Below are 19,394 nucleotides of genomic sequence, written 5' to 3' on the forward strand. Positions count from 1 at the left end.
AGGGACCGAACGCACGAGTTGCAGCGTGCGAAAAAATTAACCTAGCTCTAATACCATGTTAGGAATAGGCAACTTGTATTCCCATGAGGCCATAGGCCGATATATATATACATGTACAGGTGTGGAACATATGCAGGAAACCCCTTATACAACGGGATAAATACAAAGGGGTACATGACTTATATTATAACTTTAACAGTTTGAACAGGTACGTGTTGTACTAATTTTGTGACCGTACACTTTCAGTAGCAATACAATAGCCTTAAAAAAGATTATGTTCCAAGAATATATAGTTCAGAAAAAAGCATATGCTCATATGGCCACCACACACATGTATTAAATCAAGTATTAATTATGCATTTAGGCTTTGCTCCAAGCACAGCTGTTCAGTACAGATAGCGCCCTTTTGGGACCCTGAGAACTAAAAATCTGCATCCTCCTCCAGTTTCCTGTAATAACCCTTTGAAGAAAGAATGAGAGAAAATAATTGAGCTCCTTGTGAATTCATATCATGTAGAGAAATAAATGCAATAGTTAGTGCATGATTGATTCAAGCGCCCCAGTAATAATAATATTTTTCTCTGGCCAGAGACAGGACATATGAACATGATTGTACATTTCTAACTGCAAGTTGGGAGTAGTTGATGATATTTAATCATCAGTTGGGGAGTCGGGTCTCTCTCTAAAAAGCTACTCCCTTCGTCCCAAAATTCTTATCTAATATTTGTCTAGATAAGGATGGATCTAACACTAAAACATGACTAGATACATCCATATTTGGACAAATCTAAGACAAGAATTTGGGACGGAGGGAGTATAAGCGATATAAAACCGTCAAGTCTTTCTTTGAAAATACAAAAATTATATATAAGCCATTGATTCCAACTTTACATGTGGGAGTCCCCCCGCAAAAATAAAATAAACTTTACATGTGGGAGGGCCTTCTGTTCCAGCTACGACTAGTAATTGTGCGACGACTAGTAATTGACAATACAAAGGGACAGCCGATTGATTAACCGAGCAAGCACAGTCGTCATCGATAGTTATGGCAGCAAGACACATGGTGTCCATGTCTGTGAACGACGTAGCCGTAATGGAGTTACTTAATTGTATATATCTAAATAGATCACATCCGGTATATTTTTGTAAATGTAAGTAAAGCAATGATATTTGTTATACCATCTTGGTAACTATATCAAACAGATCACGACCAATTGATCTTCACAATTGTACTTAAACATGTCTTACCTAGACCATTACGATTGTATCTATACAGATTATAGGTGTCAGATCGTCATAGTTTTATGTAAGCAGTCTGTACTGTAATCTCGCATACAGATCTATTCTTGTACTTATAAAATACAGCGGTTGGTGCATGATTGATTCGAGCTTGCTAATAATACAATTCAAAGACATAAAAAATAAGTAGGTATGAAGGCGGCTGTACATTTGCTAATGCAAGTTGGGAATGTTTAACTATGTATCAGGCGAAGAAGATAGGAAATTGCCGAGTCTTGTCCGGTTACACAAATATAATTTGGCATGAAGCTTAAGGTAGATATAAAATTGACCAGGCAGTGCTAGTCTTGTCTGGTCACACACAGTGTAGGGAAACTATTCCAAGTTCACATGTAGGCGGGAGCTCAGTTCCAGCCGCCTACAGTAGATTGACCCCTGACTTGGTAACATACTGGGGCTGTGAGACGATATATACTCAAGCCAGAGCCCATCCATTTGATAGCAAATTAAGCAAATAGATCCCATGGCCAACGAGCAGTTAGTGCAGCAGCAGCAGCAGGGCCAGGGCGATGAAGACGACGACTCAAAGCTGTATGAGTTCAAGGAGCAGCTCCTGCTGCTATCGACTTTGGTGGCTACGGTGACATACGTCGCCGGGCTCAACCTGCCCGGGGGATCCTGGGAGCAGGATGACCCGGGAGGGCACATGGCCGGGGATTCGATCCTAATGGCTACCCACTACCGCCGGTACCTTGCCTTCTACTACTGCAACGCCACAGCACTCGCCGCGTCGCTCGTGGTCTCCCTCATCCTTGTCATCCTGCCGAAGAATAGCACACCCTGGACCGTGGTGCTGCAGATGGTCATGGTGCTTGACCTACTAGGCCTCATGGGCGCCTACGGTGCTGGGAGCTGCCGGGATGCATTTACAACCATCTACGCGGTGGCCGCCTTCTCCTTTTCGGTATTGGTCATCATCTCTGTTTTTCTTTCCTTTTTGGCCAAGGCCAATAGGGATGATGCTATCAGCTCCGACGCCATACCAATCACCACCAATGGTGATGATAATAAGGTCCACCCCAAGTCCCTCTGTAACCTCATGAAGATCGGCATAGTGAAGTTATTCGAAAAGGGGGGTAAGAACCGGGGTGAGAAGGAGATGGTCGATGTGTTGATGTTACTAGCAACCTTTGCAGTCACAATCACATACGTTGCCGGGCTGAGCCCACCTGGTGGGTTCTGGACCAGTACTCAGGACGGCCATCATTTGAGCGACCCGGTGTTACAAGCCCGTGACCGGTACCGTGTCTTCTTCATTTGCAACACCACTTCATTCGCCGTGTCCCTGCTCATCATTGTGTTGCTCCTGGAGAAGAAGCTGCTTGGGAAGACGAAGTTGAGGCTTGTGGTGCTCTGCGGGTTGATCGTCGTCGCCCTGTTGGGCCTCATGGGGGCCTATGCTGCTGGGAGCTGCAGAGAGGCTACCAAAACTGTCTTGGTCCTTACTGTTCCTGTCTGCGTATGCCTCCTGCTGGTGCTTGTTTTCATTTGGGGATCACTGGCGGACCGGCTTGATTCTGTCTTAACACGGTTCAAGGAACTGGTCAAGATTCCTTCAGGTACGGCTCGCTACCTATCCTCCTTACTGCATCTATGTAAGCTTACTGGTTTGGCATCTAAAGAAAACTTACTGCTTTGGATAATTGCATGCATAGGGATATGGATATGGTCGACCCCTCAAGATACAACTTTGACCATTACTTTATATCCTTTTAGAAAATCATCAATAAAACTCTTAGCACACGCTCGTGTGTGTGTGTGTGTGTGTGTGTGTGTGTCTGTTGTGTGCGTGATAATTATTATGAGAGCACTTTGTGAGATAATTTTATAAGCGTATGATGATTTCCAAATATATACCTAATCTATATTATATAGTTTTCAAAGATGCACAAACTTGTTAATGGTATATATAATAGTTAGTTGTGTAGCTCATTGATTGTATAAATATGCAGGTACATGTACAGGCACAAATGTTGACCTACATGAACAGAATACTCGCGATCTTGTTATGCTCCTTGCTACTCTTGTGGTGACCATCACTTACCAAGCAGGACTAGATCCACCTGGCGGCCTTTGGCCTGATGACCGAGATGGTCATAAGATCGGTCATCCGGTGCTACAAACGACACATCCTACTAGGTACAGAGTGTTCTTCTATAGCAACTCGGCAGCTTTCGTCACATCCTTGGTCGTCATCATGATGCTCCAGAGCAAGTTTCTCCTCAACCGGCACACACTAGAAGCAACCCTAGTGCTGGACCTATTTGGCCTCATCACTGCCTATGGTGCGGGCAGCACTAGGGATGTAAACCAATCCATATACATCGTCGCCTTGGCGGGAATCATCCTAGTCTACGTCATCGTCCATATCACCATTAGAGATCATGACCCTGAGCCAGTGGGTGATCATGCAGTAAAGCATCTCGATGACAAGCGCAAGGTACTGTTGCTGGTCGCTATCTTGGCCGCCACCCTCACATACCAAGCTGGCCTCACCCCACCAGGTGGCTTCTGGTTAGCACATGACCGAGAGCTCGGTCACCGTGCGGGTTTCCCAATCCTCCTTGACAATTACACTCGCCGTTACAACACATTCTTCTACTGCAATGCAGCAAGCTTCATGGCGTCTGTAACCCTCATCCTTCTTCTTGTCAATCCGAAGCTATACAGGCCAGGCATACGCTGCCGTGCGCTCTATGTGTGCATGCTGGTGGGCATGTTTGGCCTCATGGGTGCCTACGCTGCTGGAAGCTCCCGGAATCTCAAGACCTCCATCTATGTATTGACCTTGGTTTGTGCAGTGCTAGTCTTCATAGCCTCTCTGCTAGCCATTTTCTGGTTGGTGCCTTATCTCAAATCCCGAGAAGGTAGAGTTTTCTGCTTCGTCCGTTTTGGCAAATCTCAAAAAGGTACAGATGGGCAAGTTGAAGCAGGTCATAGCAGCAGCAAATCCCATGAAGGTACAAACGGGCAAGTTGAAGCAGGTCATAGCAGCAGCAAATCCCATGAAGGTACAGATGGGCAAGTTGAAGCAGGTCCTAGCACCAACAAATCCCATGAAGGTACAGATGGGAAAGTTGAAGCAGGTCATAGCAGCGAAAACAAAAAGAAAGAAAAACTTCAATACTTGATGCTGCTAGGGATCCTGGCCGCAAGTATGACATACCAGACTGGCCTCAAACCACCGGGTGGCCTATGGCAGGACAGCAATGATGGGCACTATGCTGGCAACCCCATTCTCCGTGACATCAACAAGGAACGGTACAATGCTTTCTTCTACAGCAACTCCGCTTCCTTCATGGCCTCAATTGTGGTTGTCGTCATGCTCCTTCCACTGACGTTGTTGCCCGAGAAATACACAATCAAGTCATCCGAGGAAGACACAAAGCTGTCCAAGAAAGACACAAAGTCACCCAACGAAGACACCAAGTTGCTCGACAAAGTCAGGAAGTTGCCCAAGGAAGACACGAAATTGCCCAACGAAGACCCAAAGTTGGCCCAGGAAGACCCGAAGTCGTCCAACAAAGACCTGAAGTCACCCAATGAAGACATGAAGCCACCCGATGGAGACCTGCAGTCGCCCGAAAAAGACACATGGCCACTCTGGCCGATGCATACAGCCATCTTGCTGGACATGATGGGCCTCCTGGTGGCGTACGCAGCAGGCAGTACTAGGAAATGGGAAACATCCAGAAACGTCATGGTCCTCATCGTCCCTGTGTTGGCCTACATTGGGCTCTACGCAGCGCTGTCAGTCTTCTGCCATAGAAAGAAAAAGACCGAAAAATCTGCGGTGCAGCCGCAGAATCATTGCAAGATGTGCGGGAGGAACTGCAGGTGTGTAAATTTGTAACCGAGTTAGGCTCGACTGCAAGCATCCTGTGAACATTCCAGATATTGAGTTGATTATTCATATGTATTTCAGTGTGATGGCCCGTTGACAGTATATGCATTTTGTGTGCTTTTGCCCAATGAATCAATACAGAAGCCTTTTTGTGACAAAACTGTAACTCGCGGAGTGAAACTGATGAAACTTGCAAAGTTAATGGCACAGCAGAGCAGTCGTATTACATCAACTTAAATTTGCTGAACTTGGACAATGACATACGCAATCCTCGTTGTTTGTTCACAAACATGTGCGGAATATAAAGAGAAACAATCATCTCTAAAAAACAGAGAGCTGTGAGTCTGCACTCACAATTGCAAGTCTTCCCATCAGATTGATCTTGATTCCATGGTGTTCCCCAAGAACTGATTGTCATCTGGGCCAGCAGTTGCCACCAGCAGCTTGTCCTTTACCAGATCAGACCCCACCAGCAGCAGCTTGATGGCCAATTGCAGCACAACAGTATATGCATCTTGTGTGGTTGGTATGGTCTATCACATTTTCCACACCTCACAACATATACAGAGCACTAGTTAGTACACTTCATCGGCAGATGCATGTTCGCAAGCTGAAGACGATGCCAGAAACGACGAGTATCTGCAAAATCTGACATGACAACAGTGAAGGAGTTGATAAACTGACTAGTTATAGGTATGGCCACTTCCTACTTTGAACTTGAGATCCGACGTGGATTTTTGAGGCATCGCAAACTGTCTCGTTGAGAAATTCACTTCAGAACATTCAGTGTACTTTGCAGGCACCGAATGGCTGGAATGTTTTGTTCACTCGCCGAAATTCACCGACCATGTACTTCAGAACATTCAGTGTACTTTGCAGAAAATTCACTTCAGAACATACAGTGTATCTGCAAAATCTCATGGGCTATAACAAATCACAAGCATTCCTTGCTAAAACCAAGGCATGCGTTCTATCAACGAAAATAATGTCATCCGAAACTCAACTTTGCGGGCCGAATTTGGCCCTCAAAAAGTTGCCGAAACCAACATAGTTGGTCAAGGTCAACTATAATTTCTCGTTCTGAACGATTTGACAGGTCGTAGACCTCAAACGGAGTTCATATGACAATGTTATGGCCCTATTAGCGGAAGACCCTAAATGTAGCCAACAAGCAAATCATATTTACCCGATTTAGATCTTCGTTCCGTTTTGACCAATCGCATTAATCTTCACGGGTTGTAGTCGGTTTTATGTTCTAGAGTCTACCCCGGTGAGGGGTCCTCGAGTGCTAGGAGTAAGTAGTGTCATGATTTTGGCAGCACGGTCACGAAAAACATACAATAAATTTCATGATCTAGCGGGTACATTGGAATAGGAGATTCTAGATTGATCTGTCAAAGATGAGATATTAGTCCTCCCAATTTCTGTGCGTTTTCTCTTGGAATATACTCCCTCCGTCCTGAAATAAGTGTCTCGACTTTGTACGGAGGGAGTATTTGCTACAGTTGGCACCGAGTATTTGTCCAATTTGGTCTAAAAGTCTGACTATTGTGAATGCAGAGTGCGGCGGCGGTCGATGTGTTGATGTTACTAGCAGCCTTTGCAGTCACAATCACATACGTCGCCGGGCTGAACCCGCCTGGGGGGTTCTGGACCAGCACCCAGGAAGGCCATCGTTTGAGCGACCCGGTGTTACAAGCCCGTAACCGGTACCGCGTCTTCTTCATTTGCAACACCACTTCATTTGTCGTGTCCCTGCTCATCATTGTGTTGCTCCTGGAGAAGAAGCTGCTCGGGAAGAAGAAGTTGAGGCTTGTGGCGCTCTGCGGGTTGATCGTCGTCGCCCTGCTGGGCCTCATGGGGGCCTATGCTGCTGGGAGCTTCAGAGAGGCTAGCAAAACTGTCTTGGTCCTTGCTGTTCCTGTCTGCGTATGCCTCCTGCTGGCGCTTGTTTTCATTTGGGGATCACTGGTGGACCGGCTTGATTCTGTCTTCACACGGTTCAAGCAACTGGTCAAGATTCCTTCAGGTACGGCTCGGCTTGATTCTGTCTTCACACGGTTCAAGGAACTGGTTAAGACTCCTTCAGGTACGGCTCGTTACCTACCCTATCTTACTACATCTATGAAAGCTTACTGGTTTGGCATCTAAAGAAAACTTAGCGCTTTGGATAATTGCATGCATAGGGATATGGATATGGCCGCCCCCCAGGATAAAACTTTGAACATTACTTTATACAGTATCGTTTTATAAAATCAATAAAACTCCGAGCACACGCTCGTGTGTGTGTGCGTGATAGTTATTATGAGAGCACTTTGCAAGACAATTTTATAAGCGTATGATGATTTCCAAATATATACCTAATCTATGTTATTTAGTTTTCAGAAATGCACAAACTTGTTAATGGTATATATACTAGTTAGTTGTGTAACTCATCGATTGTATAAATATGCAGGTACATGCACAGGCACGAATGTTGACCTACATGAACAGATCACTCGTGATCTTGTTATGCTCCTTGCTACTCTTGTGGTGACCATCACTTACCAAGCAGGACTAGATCCGCCTGGCGGCCTTTGGCTAGATGACCGAGATGGTCATAATATCGGTCACCCAGTGCTCCAAACGACACATCCTACTAGGTACAGAGTGTTCTTCTATAGTAACTCGGCAGCTTTCGTCACATCCTTGGTGGTCATCATGATGCTCCAGAGCAAGTTTCTGCTCAACCGGCACACACTAGAAGCAACCCTAGTGCTGGACCTATTCGGCCTCATCACTGCCTATGGCGCCGGGAACACTAGGGAGGTAACCCAGTCCATCTACATTGTCGCCTTGGCAGGAATTGTCCTAGTCTATGTCATCGTCCATATCACCATTAGAGATCATGACGCTGAGCCAGTGGATGATGAAGAAGTAAAGCATCTCGATGACAAGCGCAAGGTACTGTTGCTGGTCGCTGTCTTGGCTGCCACCCTCACATACCAAGCTGGCCTCACCCCGCCAGGTGGCTTCTGGTTAGCAGATGACCGAGAACTCGGTCACCGTGCGGGTTTCCCAATCCTCCTTGACAATTACACTCGCCGTTACAACACATTCTTTTACTGCAACGCAGCAAGCTTCATGGCGTCGGTAACCCTCATCCTTCTTCTTGTCAATCCAAAGCTATACAGGCCAGGCATACGTTGTCGTGCGCTCTATGTGTGCATGCTGGTGGGCATGTTTGGCCTCATGGGTGCCTACGCTGCTGGAAGCTCCCGGAACCTCAAGACCTCCGTCTATGTATTGACCTTGGTTGGTGCTGTGCTAGCCTTCATAGCCTCGCTGCTAGCCATTTTCTTGTTGGGGCCTTATCTCAAATCCCAAGAAGGTAGAGATTTCTGCTTCGTCCCTTTTGGCAAATCTCAAAAAGGTACAGATGTGCAAGTTGTAGTAGGTCATAGAAGTAGCAAATCCCGTGAAGGTACAGATGGGCAAGTTGCAGCAGGTCATAGCAGCAACAAATCCCATGAAGGCACAGATGGGAAAGCTGAAGCAGGTCATAGCAGCGGCAACAAAAATAGCAGCAAAAAGAAAGAAAAACTTCAATACTTGATGCTGCTTGGGATCCTGGCTGCAAGTATGACATACCAGACTGGCCTAAAACCACCGGGTGGCCTATGGCAGGACAACAATGATGGGCACTATGCTGGCAACCCCATTCTCCGTGACATCAACAAGGACCGGTACAATGCTTTCTTCTACAGCAACTCGGCCTCCTTCATGGCCTCAATTGTGGTTGTCGTCATGCTGCTTCCATTGACGTTGTTGCCCGAGAAATACACAATAGAGTCATCCGAGAAAGACACAAACCTGTCCAAGAAAGACGCAGAGACACCCGACGAAGACACACAGTCGCTTGACAAAGTCCTGAACTTGCCCAAAGAAGAGACAGAGTTGCCTGACGTAGTCCCAAAGTCAGCCGAGGAAGACCCGAAGCTGCCCGAAAAAGACACATGGCCACTCTGGCCGATGCATACGGCCATCTTGCTGGACATGATGGGCCTCCTGGTGGCATACGCAGCAGGCAGTACTAGGAAATGGGAAACATCCAGGAACACCATGGTCCTCGCCGTTCCTGTGTTGGCCTACATTGGGCTCTATGTAGCACTGTCAGTCTTCCGCCATAGAAAAGAAGAGTCCACAGCCCCCCCACCTGCGGTACAGCCGTGGAATCATTGCAAGACGTGCATGAGTGTTGGGTCAACCTTGGTCTTCCGGTGCACACAACGGCAGCAGCAGCATTTACGTCTCAGATGCATGCATGGCTGCATGTCGGCACGGCAGCAAGTAAAAATCTTTTTACTAGCAAGAGCAGCAGGCGTGCCTTAGTAGCTAAGTAGTAAGAGGTCAGCAGTGACGTAGTTCACTTGTTTGACGTCAGCCTATGCGTAGTATAGTCGGTTCATTACACTATATATAGGGCCGATGCCCATCGTTGTAAGCAAGGCCATTTCATTTCTATCCAGCCAAGTCTCAAGTGTAGTACTACTACATATGTGTGCGTGTGTGTAAGCAGCACTTGCAAGTGTGCTTTGCCATTCTGCTTGTTGCTTCGGTAGTATACTTGAGTGCAAGTAGTAGTAGGCTAGTACCACACAGCCGCTGCCCTGTGTAGTTCATCTCATCCTCGACTTCGTCCGATCCTAAGCAGCCAGCTACTCTGTACGTAGTTCGGGCTAACAATGAGGAGCTGCAGGTGTGTAAATTTGTAATCAAGTTTGGCTCAACTGCGAGCATGCTGTGTACATTCCAGATATCGAGTCGATTATTCATATGTATTTCAGCGTGATGGCCCGTTGCAGCATAACAATATATGCATCTTCTGTGCTGTAGCCCATTGAATCAATACAGAGGCCTTTTTTGTGACAAAACTGGTAATTTGCGGAGTGATACTGATGAAACTTGCAAAGTTAACGGCACAGCAGAGCAGTCGTATTACATCAACTTAAATATGCGGAACTTGGACAATGACATAAGCAACCCTCGTTCTTTGTCCACAAACATGTACAGAATATAGTGGCAGCAACGAAAGGAGAGAAACAACCGTATCCAAAAAACAGAGCTGTGAGTAGTAGTAACAAAGTGTGTCTGCACTCACAATTGCAATTCATCTCATCAGATCGATCTTGATTCCATGGTTTTCCCCAAGAACCGATTGTCACTTGTGAACTCCTTGTAAGATCTCAAACTGGAGTTGCAGCTTGCTACTTCGCCTCCATCGCATTGAAGCCCCCAAGATTAGCCACTCTGTCATCCGCAGCGGTAGCCTTGCACCAGATGAGACGCCACCAGCAACTTGATGGCCAACCGCTGGATAGCGATGCCCATCTGTTTGGCTTGCAACTTGCTGCAGTTTCTTAAACAATAAACATGGTCCACTCTAACCACGATGATGGCATACATGATATATATGCCCCAAATGACAACATGGCATGCATAAAATGGTAAGCATATCAAGACTTGTGATTTGAATATCTGGTATGAAGTCCTTTAGTTTTGTGCAGTCTACTCTAATTACAGCAGGTCATCAGGAAAACTTATTTTTGGCTGCTTTACCCTTTTGAGAAACCAACCTATTTTCATTGCCTACAAAGAATAATATAGGCCATAATCTAGTGCCAATATACTCAATTAAAAGCACAATATGGTAGAAAAATGGGATAAGAGCTATAAATTCCCAGAAAAAAAACAAAATAGCCATCACCCCAGTGGATCCTCCCCTAGTTGGCAAGTATGAAAGTGACATAGTTGTACCTAAGTATCATCTAGCCATTAGTTTTTTTTTATAATTTTACCTAAACATCATCCAATCATTGATTTCTTAGATTATTATATTGATTAGTGAAGCGCCACACTCTGAAACTTGAAAGCTTATGCCTGGAGCTTGCAATTTAACTGTAGCTAATGAAGGCAAAGTTACAGTGCTCTTATAGTGGAACCTATATCATCAGTACTGTTTGAAGGACTCGAGGTGCTTGTTTGTAGCTTTGTAACTTTCTGAAAGCCCATGTGCAGGAGTACTATAGTTAACTGTATTGTAGTGGTTAACACAAAATGCGAACATGCACGATGCTTAGCCAGCACCTCCGATGAAAGTAGATCTGATCACATGCATTAGCACCAGCTCCCAATAATTACTTTATTAGATGATTAAAGCAGATCCTATCCTATGTACATGCATGTAGTCAGCTTAATTGGGGTAGTGGCTCAAATAAGTCTATGCATGGACTGCAGCGTGAGTTTGGATGTAGGTAGCTGGCTCGTAGTGTCGCGAAGATGCCATCAAGTCAGACAAGCTTCAAAAACAACGGCATGCCAACAAAAGGCACAAGGCAGCACGTAAAGTGCCAACCAACTGGGCTAATATGCACTCCTTCCCAAAACAAACTCTAAATTATAAAAAAAATCTAATTGAAAGAGTGTAAACTTCAGGGAACATAATGCTGGAACTTACTCCTAGATGATTGGCAATGGACTGGCCGGTTGATATTTTCACACGCAGCTTAATGTCAACGGGAATTATCTCATCTGAAGCGAACGTTCAGTACTAATGCGCGACACGAGCCTGTGAATGTGACGTCATGACGATAATGTGGATGATGTGACAGTGCACACGACCATCGCGCCGTATTGCTGTCCTAATGTCGATGGTTTGCACAGGTATGCATTGCATTTATTTTTTGTCCGTACTCTGTCAGTAGCAACACAATAACCTTATAGAAAGATTCTGTTCCAAGCTAATCCAGCTCAAAAGCATATGCTTATATGGCTGCCACCACACATGCATTACATCTAATTTTAAGTATGTATTCAGGCTTTGTAATTTTACAGTGCAATACTTTGACTGATCTCCATGCTCACTGGCAGATAGAGGCTTCTCGGGATTCCGAGAACCAAAAATCTGCCCCGACCTCTGGTTTTCTATAACAACCATTCGGATGAAAGAGCGAGAAAGAATTTAGCTCCTTATTAATGCGTATCATGTAGAGACGTAAAATACAGTTGCTAGTGTACGATGGATTCAACCACGCACTGGCACTAGTAATAATACTTCTTTCTTGTCAGAGACAGGATATACGGACGTGATTGCACATTTCTAACTGCAGAGCCATAGGGATATAAAATCGCCATGTATATTTATCTATATGTATCCATCGATTCCCAGTTTACATGTGGGAGGGCTCTCTGTTCCAGCTACCGAGCACTGACCCCAACACACCCCATCAGCTGTGCAACGACTGGTAGTTGATGATACAAAGGGGGAACTGATTGATTGATCGATCAAGCAGTCAAGGTAGCTGTAAATATATCACATCCAGTATATTTCCGTAAATGTAAGTAAAGCAATGGTATTTGATAGACCATCTTCATCATTGTGTCAAACAAACCACAACCAGTTGATCTTCATGATTATACTTACACATTTCACATCTAAACCATCACGACTGTATCTAGCATCTATACAGGTTATAATCGACAGTTCATCATAATCTTATCTGAGCAGATCTACCACGGTTGTAATCCAAACTTAATTCCCGTGCTGATTTAGTATCACGAACAACTCTCCACCAGTTTACCATACAAACTATCATCGTTGGACTTGGAATGTGAACTGTAATCTTGCACACTGCTGATCTATTCTATAAAATACAGTGTTTGGTGCATGATTGATTCGACAGCTAACAGTACAATTCAAAGAGAAAAAAAAGTTACTCCATCTGATTCATATTACTTGTCACACAAAAGGATGTCACTAGCACTGAAATACGTCTAGATACATCCGTTTGAGCGACAAGTAATATGGATCGGAGGGAGTATGTATGAATGCAGCAGTACATTTGTTGATGCAAGTTGGGAATGTTTAATCATGTATTAAGCGTTCAAGGTAGGAAGTTGCCCAAGTCTTGTCTGGTCACACAAACTAAACCCAGGCAGGAGAATGGATATAAAATTGACCATAGAGTGCTAGTCTTGTCTGGTCAGACAAACTATAGGAAAATGATTCCAAGTTCACATGTGGGTGGGCCCTCGGTTCCAGCTAAGCCACCGTGCATTGAGTCTTGAGACTCTTGACTTGGTAACATACATTGGTTGTGGGTTGATATATAAATTCAAGCGAGAGCCCATCAATCTGATAGCAAATTAAGCAAATGGCACCCATGTCCTCCAACGTCATGGAAGCCGGAGCTACACAAACCACCGAGCAGGGCCATGGCGGAAGGGAGGCTGGCAGTGCAGCTAAAGACGAGGACTCAAAGCTGTATGAGTTCAAGGAGCAGCTCCTGCTGCTGTCGACTCTGGTTGCAACGGTGACGTACGTTGCCGGGCTGAACCTTCCCGGGGGATCCTGGGAGCAGGATGACCCGGGAGGGCATATGGCCGGCGACCCGATCCTTCGGGATACCCACTACCGCCGGTACCTCGCCTTCTACTACTGCAACGCCACCGCCCTCGCCGCGTCGCTCGTGGTTTCCCTCATACTCATCATCCTGCCGAAGAAGAAACAATACTGGACACTGGTGCTGAGGATGGTGATGGTGCTCGACCTACTAGGCCTCATGGGAGCCTATGGTGCCGGGAGCTGCCGTGATGCATTCACGACTGTCTACGCAGCGGTAGCCTTCTTCATTTTGGTATTGATCATCATTTATGTTTTCTTATACGTCTTGCTCAATCGTGATGATGAGGTCCACCCCAACTCCACCCCCACTGCAACTCCATCTCCATCTACGCCTCCAATTCCTACTCTGTCCACCCCAAGTCCATCTCTATCTCCACCTCCAATTCCCACTCTGTCCACCCCAACTCCATCTCCACCTCCAATTCCCACTCTGTCCACCCCAACTCCATCTCCATCTCCATCTCCAATTCCCACTCTGTCCACCCCAACTACATCTCCATCTCCATTTCCAAACCCTGATTCCTATTCCTACTCTCACTCCATCTCCAGTTCCAGCTTGAACCGTGACTCCAACCCCAAACCCAAGTTCAACTTGAACCCTCACTCCAACCCCAAACCCGATTCTAACTCGAGCCCTGACTCCGACATCAAACCCAACTCCATCTTCATCTCCAAGTCGACCTCCTTCGTCGATGCCGTGAAGCGAGTCCAGGCAGAGAATGATGTGGTGAGGTCACTCGCTGACGTCAAGATGCAAGCAGAGAAGGAGAAGATTGATGTGCTGATGTTACTTGCAACCTTCGCAGTCACCATCACATACGTTGCTGGGCTCAGTCCACCTGGTGGGTTCTGGAGCAGCACCCAAGATGGACACCGTTTGAGCGACCCGGTGTTACAAGCCCGTGGCCGGTACCGCGCATTCTTTGTTTGCAACACCACTTCATTTGCCGTGTCCCTGCTCATCATCGTGTTGCTCTTGGAGAAGAAACTGCTCAAGAAGAAGCTGCTCAAGAAGAAGCTGCTCATTATCTCAGTTCGGTTCGCCCTCTATGTGTTGATCGCTGTCGCTTTGCTGGGCCTCATGGTAGCCTATGCTGCTGGGAGTTGCAGGGAGGCTGATAATACTGTCTTTGTCCTTACCCTCACTGCTGTGGTTCCTGTCTGTGTGTGCCTCCAACTGGCCTTTGTTACTTGCACCGATTGTTGGAAAAGACCCACGACCAAGTTTGGTGATGTCTTGGGATGGTTCAAGACTCCTCGAGGTATGGCTGACTACCTACCTACCTTATGTTACTCTGGTTATGGAAGCTTGATTATCATTTTCGATTTTGGGGATTTCGGCATGCATATGGATATGAACGTGGTCAATATATCAACAACACAATTTTGACTGTTAAATTTCTGTTGCTTAGAAAATCTAACAAAACTATGTATATACATGTATATTAATTTTGCATTTTAAGGGACCAATTTATGTGCACGTGATGATTTTCAAGTACCGCAATCTATGTATTTGTTTTCAAGTATACAATTTTCTGGATATATCTGTTATTTGGTTGCATGGCTAATTTATTGAAAATAATATAGTATCAGTATTACCATCCTAGTATACAATGTTTTGATTTATTTACTATTTATTTGCATGATTAATTGACTGAATAAATATTCACAGGCACCTCCACAAGCACGGACATCCAGCTACACATTCATAACACCCGCTATCTTGTTATGCTCCTTGCTACTCTTGTGGTGACCATCACTTACCAAGCAGGACTAGATCCGCCTGGTGGCCTGTGGCTAGATAGCCAGGATGGGCATACAATCGGCCACCCGGTGCTCCAAACGACACATCCTACTCGATACCAAGTGTTCTTCTACAGCAACTCCGCAGCTTTCGTCACATCCTTGGTCGTCATCATGATGCTCCAGAGCAAGTATCTGCTCACACGGCACACACTTGAAGCAGCCCTAGTACTGGACCTATTTGGCCTCATTACTGCCTACGGTGCCGGAAGCACCAGGGACGTAAACGCGTCCTTCTACATCATCGCCTTGGCAGGCATTGTCCTCGTCTATGTCATTGTCCATATCACAATAATAGACCATGCCCCTGAGCCAGAGGGTGGCGATGTTGCAGTAAAGCATCTCGATGACAAACGCAAGGTGCTACTGTTGGTTGCTATCTTGGCCGCTACCCTCACATACCAAGCTGGTCTCACCCCGCCTGGTGGCTTCTGGTTAGCAGATGACCAAGGGCATGGTCGTCGTGCGGGCTTCCCAGTCCTTCACGACAATTACCCTCGTCGTTACCATGCATTCTTCTATTGCAATGGGGCGAGTTTCATGGCATCCGTAACACTCATCCTTCTTCTTGTCAATCCAAAGCTATACAGGCCAGGTATACGTTGCTATGCGCTCTATGTGTGCATGCTGGTGGGCATGGTTGGCCTCATGGGTGCCTATGCCGCTGGAAGCTCCCGGCATCTTAAAACCTCCATCTATGTATTATCCTTGGTTGTCGCAGTGTCAGTCTTCATAGCCTTGCTGGTACCCCTTTTCCGGTACATCTGCAAAGACAACAGCACCAACAATATCGCCATTCCTGCCACCGCCACCACCGCCCCCAACAATACCAGCAATGCCGCCACCACCATCAATGCCACCGCCACCGCCAACAATATTGCCGCCGTCGCTGCTGCCACTTCCACCACCACCATCATCACTACCAAGGAGAACGATAAACTTGAATACTTGATGTTGCTAGGAATCTTGGGCGCAAGTATGACATACCAGACTGGCCTAAAACCACCGGGCGGCTTGTGGCAGGACAACACCAATGGACACTCTGCTGGCAACCCCATCCTCCACGACATCAACAAGCACCGGTACAATGCTTTCTTCTACAGCAACTCCACTTCCTTTATGGCCTCAATCGTGGTTGTCGTCATGCTTCTTCCATTGACAATTCAAAAGAAGTTTCACGGTCACAATCTGCCACTCTGGCCGATGCACACGGCCATTTTACTGGACATGATTAGCCTCCTGGTGGCCTATGCAGCAGGCAGTACTAGGAAGTGGGAAACCTCCAGACATGTCATGTTCCTCATCATCCCTGTGTTGCTCTACATTGCGGTCTATGCATTAGCGTCAATCTTCTACCACAGGAAGAAACAACGTGTGTTGGAAAGGTCAACCCTGATTCTACCCCAACTGGCAGAGTCAAGTGATTCTTTGTCAGGTCAAATTCAGTAGTTCAATTTTTGGGGAACAATATACAGAAACTTGTGGAAGGAACTGAATATGTAATTTTGGGACAGAGTTTATGAGATATTGAGCACCATATCTATATTTGAGATATATTGAGTTATTTATTTATATGTTTATTCATGCTTTGGCATTCCTTCCGCTCGCCGGAGGGCTCCCTTTTGTTTGTTGGTCCTATTTAATTTACATGTTAACCCATGGACATACCTCAGTTTGATGTCAGGCTGCATATATAACCAAAATGCATGACAGAATGACAATGCTGACCAGTTCAGCAACTCAGCATAACTGCTGCTCTTACAACTCCATGATTGCCAAGGATAAGTTCTTGAAGATCCAAATATCAGTCGAATCCCCTAACCAGATTTCTTAAGTTTTTTGGAACAAACGTCTTCTCTGTTCGGACATGAAAGATACAGCCGAGTTTTAGCTACCCGCTTATCTTGAAGGTCTGCGTGGGGTTCCATGTCCTCTTGATCCGTGGTGGGTGCAAGCGTGTGTTGGTCGATGACGTCTTTGCTGTTGTGCCCACAGACACATGAATGGTAGGTTTGCTTCAGAAAACCACAAAGCTCTGCTCTGTATCTCAGTCAGTCTGCTGATTGCTCAATTTAGCCTGCAGGCTCCCGGTCTGAAACTATCGACAGTTGAAATGGGGAAACATGGTCACAGATTATGGATGGAAAATGCTGCTCGTTGCAAAATAAAGCTATGGATGTCTGGTACCACCACGAGGCCTTTTTGCTGGTAAACTGTAATTTGCAAAGCGAGACTGATGAAATTGCAGAGTTAATGCCATGTATGGTAGGGGTGTTATTTCATCAAATCAAATTGGCTGAACTTGGATAACAATATGTTTTATCCTCATTCTCCGTTTACAAACAAGCACAAACATAGTGGCAGCAACAGATAGAGACTACAGAGCAACTAATCTTCAAAAACACTTCGGTTTCTCTCCTTCCAGAGATGCCAGGCGATGTAAGCCGCCAAAGTTAAACCAGCCTCAATCCTTGCAGGCGCACCGCTGTGCGTGCAAAACATCCTCCAGCCTCAATCCTTGCATTGAGGCCCCCTCTCCTTTGCCATCCGCTGCAAAGAAGTATCAGGATTCATCTCAGTTAGCTTCACCTTTGGCATGTCAGAGGCCACCAGCAGCGAACTTGGAAAGCTGACCCTGATGGCCTGTTGCAGCATGTCAATATGTCCAGGTTAATTAACAGAGGCATCTCGTATGGTGTAGTACATTGCATTTTCCTCCACCTGAGTAAGACAGAGCGTTGGTTCATTTCATCAGTACCTGCATGTTAACAAGATGAAAACGGTGCAGGAACTGTAAGCATATGGAAAATCTTAAATGGCAACAACGAGAAGGATCTGTTGATGCACTGTCCAGTTATCATTTTATCAGTATGATCGCTTCATGGTTTGAACCTCAGATGCAAAAGGCGTCCTGTGGTCCTGCCTCGGAAAGGGATCCCGCAGCTTGCAAATCCACTTCAGAAACATTCAGTGTCCCAGGTTGTCCCAAGTTGAGAAATTTTAACTTCCTGTAAAATGTGGTGACAAAGGGGAGCTTCATTAAATTTTAAGAGACCAGAAGTGGCCAAAACTGAAATGAAAAAGAACCACTGTTTGGAGATGGCAATTAAAACAACTTATAGTTGGTGCGAAGAGACATTGGTATGAAAAGTTGGTGTTCACTGAAATGACCGACAAACATTGCGATGAACCAGCACAAGGCAATTTGAGCGATATATATACCAGCAACGAGTTGAACGTAGTGGGTAGTGGCAATCGAGTTGAAGAAGCGAGATGAACATCTTCCCTTGAAGGAGAGCAAACCTGAATCAGAGTCCAATAAACGGAGGGAGATTCAACGTAAGCAAGAGACTCTGATGCAAGCATATGTGTCTGCATGCACACAGTGTCAACGGGAATTATGTGAGGCAATCACTCGGTGCGACGTCAGGCTGTGCCTTACGATGATAATGCGGATGACACCGTTGCTGCGGCAAATGTGACATCATCATGGATGACGTGGCAGTACACACTGTCACCGCACTGTATTGCTCTCCTAATGTCAACGGTTTGAACAGGTATGTCTTGTATTAATTTTGTGACTGTATGCTGTCAGTAGCAACACAATAGCCTTAAAAAAAGATTCTGTTCCAAGCTAATCCAGCTCCAAAAGCATATGCTCATATGGCCACCACACATATCGAGTAAGTATTCAGGCTCCATAATCATTTACAGTGCAATAGTTTGGCTCTTCTCTGTGCATCACTGGTTGGTACTTCCTCTGTAAACTAATATAAAAGCGTTTAGATCACTAAAGTAGTGTTCTAAACATTTTTATATTAGTTTACGGAGGGAGTACAGATAACGGCTTCGCAGGGGAATTCCGAGAATCAAAATTCCGCCATCCTCTGGTTTCCAATCATAACCCTTCGAATGAAACAGTGAGAGAAAGAATTGAGCTTCTTATAAATGTATAGAGAAGTAAAATACAGTAGTTCGTGCACGATAGATTAAACCACACGCTAG

At 45.7% G+C, this 19,394-nt stretch overlaps 3 protein-coding genes across 4 annotated transcripts; all 3 read left to right on the forward strand.

The window, feature by feature from the left end:
• Positions 1-1,536: 1,536 nt before the first annotated feature.
• Positions 1,537-5,214, forward strand: LOC119334233. Of its 2 annotated transcripts, XM_037606836.1 has the most exons (3): positions 2,027-2,203; positions 2,269-2,858; positions 3,252-5,214. In XM_037606836.1, the coding sequence occupies exons 1-3, from the start codon at positions 2,160-2,162 to the stop codon at positions 5,150-5,152; spliced, it is 2,535 nt and encodes an 844-aa protein (XP_037462733.1). In that variant the 5' UTR covers positions 2,027-2,159; the 3' UTR covers positions 5,153-5,214. The 2 variants fall into 2 exon arrangements, with proteins under 2 accessions (XP_037462732.1, XP_037462733.1); XM_037606835.1 differs by having other exon boundaries at positions 1,537-2,858.
• A 1,483-nt stretch (positions 5,215-6,697) lies between these two features.
• LOC119332880 lies at positions 6,698-10,056 on the forward strand. Its single transcript, XM_037605986.1, has 2 exons — positions 6,698-7,172; positions 7,599-10,056. The coding sequence occupies exons 1-2, from the start codon at positions 6,698-6,700 to the stop codon at positions 9,512-9,514; spliced, it is 2,391 nt and encodes a 796-aa protein (XP_037461883.1). The 3' UTR covers positions 9,515-10,056.
• A 1,955-nt stretch (positions 10,057-12,011) lies between these two features.
• On the forward strand, positions 12,012-16,916 carry LOC119327769. The gene is made up of 2 exons (XM_037600865.1): positions 12,012-14,848; positions 15,259-16,916. Exons 1-2 carry the CDS (start codon positions 13,336-13,338, stop codon positions 16,836-16,838), a joined length of 3,093 nt encoding a protein of 1,030 aa, XP_037456762.1. The 5' UTR covers positions 12,012-13,335; the 3' UTR covers positions 16,839-16,916.
• Positions 16,917-19,394: the final 2,478 nt, after the last annotated feature.

Source organism: Triticum dicoccoides, chromosome 7A (assembly GCF_002162155.2).
Source record: "Triticum dicoccoides isolate Atlit2015 ecotype Zavitan chromosome 7A, WEW_v2.0, whole genome shotgun sequence".
Classification (NCBI taxonomy): domain Eukaryota; kingdom Viridiplantae; phylum Streptophyta; class Magnoliopsida; order Poales; family Poaceae; genus Triticum; species Triticum dicoccoides.